Below are 4,620 nucleotides of genomic sequence, written 5' to 3' on the forward strand. Positions count from 1 at the left end.
TAGTAGTAGTAGTGGTACTGTGTATAGTAGTAGTAGTACTGTGTGTAGTAGTAGTACTGTGTGTAGTAGTAGTAGTAGTAGTGGTGGTACTGTGTATAGTAGTAGTGGTGTTACTCTGTGGTATAGTAGTAGTGGTACTGTGTATAGTAATGGTACTGTGTGGCGGTGGTGTAGTAGTAGTGTTACTGTGTGTAGTAGTAGTAGTGTTACTGTGTGGTGGTGTAGTAGTGTTACTGGTTTAGTCGTAGTAGTAGTGGTACTGTGTGTAGTAGTAGTAGTAGTAGTAGTAGTAGTGGTGGTGGTGGTACTGTGTAGAGTAGTAGTGGTACTGTGTATAGTAGTAGTAGTAGTAGTGGTACTGTGTGTAGTAGTAGTAGTAGTAGTAGTGGTGGTAGTGGTACTGTGTAGAGTAGTAGTGGTACTGTGTATAGTAGTAGTAGTGGTGGTGGTGGTACTGTGTATAGTAGTAGTAGTAGTGGTGGTGGTACTGTGTAGTAGTAGTGGTGGTACTGTGTAGTAGTAGTACCGTAGTAGTAGTGGTACTGTGTGGTGTAGTAGTACTGTGTATAGTGGTAGTTGTGGTACTGTGTGTTGTAGTAGTAATAGTAGTAGTGGTGGTGGTACTGTGTATAGTAGTAGTGTTACTGTGTGGTGGTGTAGTAGTGTTACTCTGGCTTTGTCGTAGTAGTATTAGTGTCTAGTAGTAGTAGTGGTACTGTGTGTAGTAGTAGTAGTAGTAGTAGTGGTACTGTGTGTAGTAGTAGTAGTAGTAGTGGTACTGTGTGTTGTAGTAGTGGTACTGTGTATATTAGTAGTAGTAGTGGTACTGTGTATAGTAGTAGTAGTGGTGGTACTGTGGTGTTGTAGTAGTGGTACTGTGGTGTTGTAGTAGTAGTGGTACTGTGTTGTAGTAGTACTGTGTAGAGTAGTAGTGGTACTGTGTATATTAGTAGTAGTAGTGGTACTGTGTATAGTAGTGGTGGTACTGTGTATAGTAGTAGAAGTAGTGGTACTGTTTATAGTAGTAGTGGTACTGTGTGTAGTAGTAGTAGTAGTAGTAATGATAGTAGTAGTAGAAGTAGTGGTACTGTGTGTAGTAGTAGTAGTAGTAGAAGTAGTGGTACTGTGTGTAGTAGTAGTAGTAATGATAGTAGTAGTAGAAGTAGTGGTACTGTGTGTAGTAGTAGTAGTAGTAATGATAGTAGTAGTAGAAGTAGTGGTACTGTGTGTAGTAGTAGTAGTACTGTTTATAGTAGTAGTGGTACTGTGTAGTAGTATTGTTACTGTGTGGTGTAGTAGTAGTGTTGTTACTATAGTGGCGCTGTATACGATGACTCTAGTGGCGCTGTATATAGCAGTTGTACTGTGTATTGATAGCGCTTATTCTATAGGCGCTGTCCATAACGTGGTGGTACTGGCTGTGAAGACTCGCTTGTTCTTGTACTGTGCATCGCGTCGTGTGTATATAATGTCTTCCTATACATACATTTATATTATACTTTATATGTTCTCTGTGCAGTGTTCATGGTGATGAGCGTCACCGCCTGGTACCGAGGATCTGCCGCCATTCCTCTATCCGGAGAAGAAATCATCACCCAGATACACAGCCTGGCTAATTTATACAAGATCAACTCCACCCTGGTACTGAGTACCTATGTAAGTGCCCCCTGAACCCCCACTCAGCCCCTCCATTATCCTCCTTATTAACATTGCACAGTGTTTGTATTTATTTACTTCTCTAAATCTCTCCAGAAGAGCTTGCAATCTAAGTTCCTTACCACAGCCCGCACACGGTCATATTCCACTGACCCAATTCCAGAGTAGTGAAGTATCACTCAGCCGTAAAGATCAATCCGCCTTGTTCTCGTCATCCGACCGGCCCGCGCTTTGTCGTGATCTCAGAGACAAGTGACCATGTCTATAAATGATGTGATCACCCGCCTCATCCGCTGCTATTACATCCATATAAAACCTGAGGCTTGTGTATCAGCCCTTGTACCTCAGAAAATGGCGCCATTATGACATCACCGCATTAACAATTACTAATGAAAGACCCTTTTACACGGGGCGATTATCGGGCAGATCATTAGTTCATAGAACGCTCGGTGCCCATAATTCCCCGGTGTAAGCCGATCAGCAGATGAACGAGCGAACGCCCAATCACCCGCTGATCGTATCATAACGTTTATCGTTGTCGGCGGCGCATCTTGGTGTGTAAACAGGAGACGCGCTGCCGTCATGATGATAATGTACGGGGATCGGAGTAACGAGCGCTCCTCCCCGTCCATAGCTCCGTGTGACTGGAGCAAGCGAGCGCCGATCAATGAGCTGTCTCCTAGATCGGTGCTCGCTGCACCGGACAAAATGTGATGGTGTAAAAGTCTCTGATAAGGTAATTTAGATGTTGGAGATAATGATTGAGAGGTCTAAGATGGGAAGCAACGGCTCGGCATAATAAGCGAGTACCTGAGATAATAAGTGAGAGACAGAAATAATAAGAAATGGCTCTGAGATAAGTGAGGTCCTGGGATGATGGGCGAGGTCCTGAGAAGATGGGCGAGGTCCTGAGAAGATGGGCGAGGTCCTGAGAAGATGGGCGAGGTCCTGAGAAGATGGGCGAGGTCCTGAGAAGATGGGCGAGGTCCTGAGAAGATGGGCGAGGTCCTGAGAAGATGGGCGAGGTCCTGATCCTGAGAAGATGGGCGAGGTACTGAGATGATGGGCGAGGTCCTGAGATGATGGGCGAGGTCCTGAGATGATGGGCGAGGTCCTGAGATGATAGGCGAGGTCCTGGGATGATAGGCGAGGTCCTGGGATGATAGGCGAGGTCCTGACCAGATAGGCGAGGTCCTGAGCAGATAGGTGAGGTCCTGAGCCGATAGGCGAGGTCCTGGGATGATAGGCGAGGTCCTGAGAAGATGGGCGAGGTCCTGAGATGATGGGCGAGGTCCTGGGATGATGGGTGAGGTCCTGAGAAGATAGGCGAGGTCCTGAGATGATAACCGAGAGCAATAAGGTTATAGGTCAGGGCTATGAGAAAAAAAAAGTGCGTACATACCATAGAGTCAGACCATGTGGCCCTTAGAGGGAGGAGGCTCAGCAAAGGTCGGTCCCATCCCCTTTGTTACTGGTTGGAAGGACCTTTATAAGACGCTCTCCAGAGAATCTACATTGTTGGCAATCAAGGGGGTGAATTGGTCCCATGGGGTCATTTTTGATCTTCGCTATGGGTCCCCCCTCTCTTCTATGTACGTTCCTGACAAGGTGGGAGAACATTGAGCATTATTCAGTAAATCTAGTTGCCATAGCAACACATATTTGGGGTGTCCCCTGATGCGCTCGTCCTCATCCTCACACCTTCTTGTCTCTCTCCCGCAGCTCCGGTATCAGGGCGCTCCGTTCAGTGACGTTAACTTCAGCTTCTCCTCCTGGTTTGAGAATGGACTTCCCACCGCTGCTATGGGCTTTAAGTCGTGGAGATGTCTATGTCCAGGTGACCGTCTTCTGCAGGCCAGAGAAGCCTTCGCCACCATGTCGGAGTTCTTCCAGCTGGTCCGTGATGATCAGATGTCCCTGAACCCAGCGGCTGCCGATCTGCACAGACTCCTGGAGATCGCTCAGAGATCCTCGGAGGCTTTACTCAGTAACCTCAACGAGGCCATGCTCATTCTGAGCTACCAACCTCCATCTACCCAGCCCGAACCCCTGAGCTGGGCCTCTACTAATGATAGCACCTTCAAGAGGAAGGTACGAGGCTACGTGCTGTGCAGAGAGTACATGGACTGGTTGACGAGGGTGCCCAAGGACATGGAGGTTCTAAGGGCCACAAAGAACAGGAGAGTGAGTGTCGGGCAGGACAGGAAGGATTGCTGCCGCTCCTAGGAGGTGGGACATCAAGAGAAGGAAAAAATATCAGAGGTCAAGCTGAAGGTCACCTCGGCAGGATGTCTCCGCGCTTCAGAAAGACTATGCGGGCCGGCCCAGGAGTTGGCAGCAGGGCCACTGCCTTTGGCTTATGGAAAGGTCCGACCGTGTACAGCCAAAAAGCGAGAAGTTCTCTACATCAGCAGCAAATCCCGTAGAAAACTTTATTGCAGGATCGATCATAGGGGCATAACAATTGTCACCCAGGAGAGGCAAATACTTGATGCTCAAGAGTGTAACTGTAGACGTGGAATCTAGAGCTCCGGTCCCATCTCGTGGAGAGGTTGGTTGTTTAGCTCTGCTATGCGGGTTCCCTGATATACGGCGATTATCCCGTCCTGCGATTATTGCTATTTATGCTGCTGGTTTCGTTTTATCATTTCTAGTTACGTCCCTGTTGATGATGTATCTAATCCTATCGTGTGATACTGTCTGCTGAGCTGTGTATCTAATCCTATCATGTGTGATACGGTCTGCTGAGCCGTGTATCTAATCCTATCATGTGTGATACTGTCTGCTGAGCTGTGTATCTAATCCTATCATGTGTGATACGGTCTGCTGAGCCGTGTATCTAATCCTATCATGTGTGATACGGTCTTCTGAGCCGTGTATCTAATCCTATCATGTGTGATACTGTCTGCTGAGCCGTGTATCTAATCCTATCATGTGTGATACTGTCTGCTGAGCCGTGTATCT

At 47.3% G+C, this 4,620-nt stretch overlaps 1 protein-coding gene across 1 annotated transcript; it reads left to right on the forward strand.

Moving 5' to 3' along the window:
- Nucleotides 1-1,525: 1,525 nt before the first annotated feature.
- LOC142656553 (cardiotrophin-2-like) lies at nucleotides 1,526-4,349 on the forward strand. The gene is made up of 2 exons (XM_075831483.1): nucleotides 1,526-1,656; nucleotides 3,379-4,349. Exons 1-2 carry the CDS (start codon nucleotides 1,531-1,533, stop codon nucleotides 3,880-3,882), a joined length of 630 nt encoding a protein of 209 aa, XP_075687598.1. The 5' UTR covers nucleotides 1,526-1,530; the 3' UTR covers nucleotides 3,883-4,349.
- The last annotated feature ends 271 nt before the right edge of the window (nucleotides 4,350-4,620 follow it).

Source organism: Rhinoderma darwinii, chromosome 6 (genome assembly GCF_050947455.1).
Source record: "Rhinoderma darwinii isolate aRhiDar2 chromosome 6, aRhiDar2.hap1, whole genome shotgun sequence".
Classification (NCBI taxonomy): Eukaryota; Metazoa; Chordata; class Amphibia; order Anura; family Rhinodermatidae; genus Rhinoderma; species Rhinoderma darwinii.

What these genes read in the sequence shown, in the direction of transcription:
- LOC142656553 (XM_075831483.1), top strand. Translation starts at nt 1,531, where the DNA reads ATGAGCGTCACCGCCTGGTACCGAGGATCTGCCGCCATTCCTCTATCC. An exon ending in CCCTGGTACTGAGTACCTAT is followed by an intron (nt 1,657 to 3,378) that starts GTAAGTGCCCCC and finishes TCTCTCCCGCAG; the next exon opens with CTCCGGTATCAGGGCGCTCC.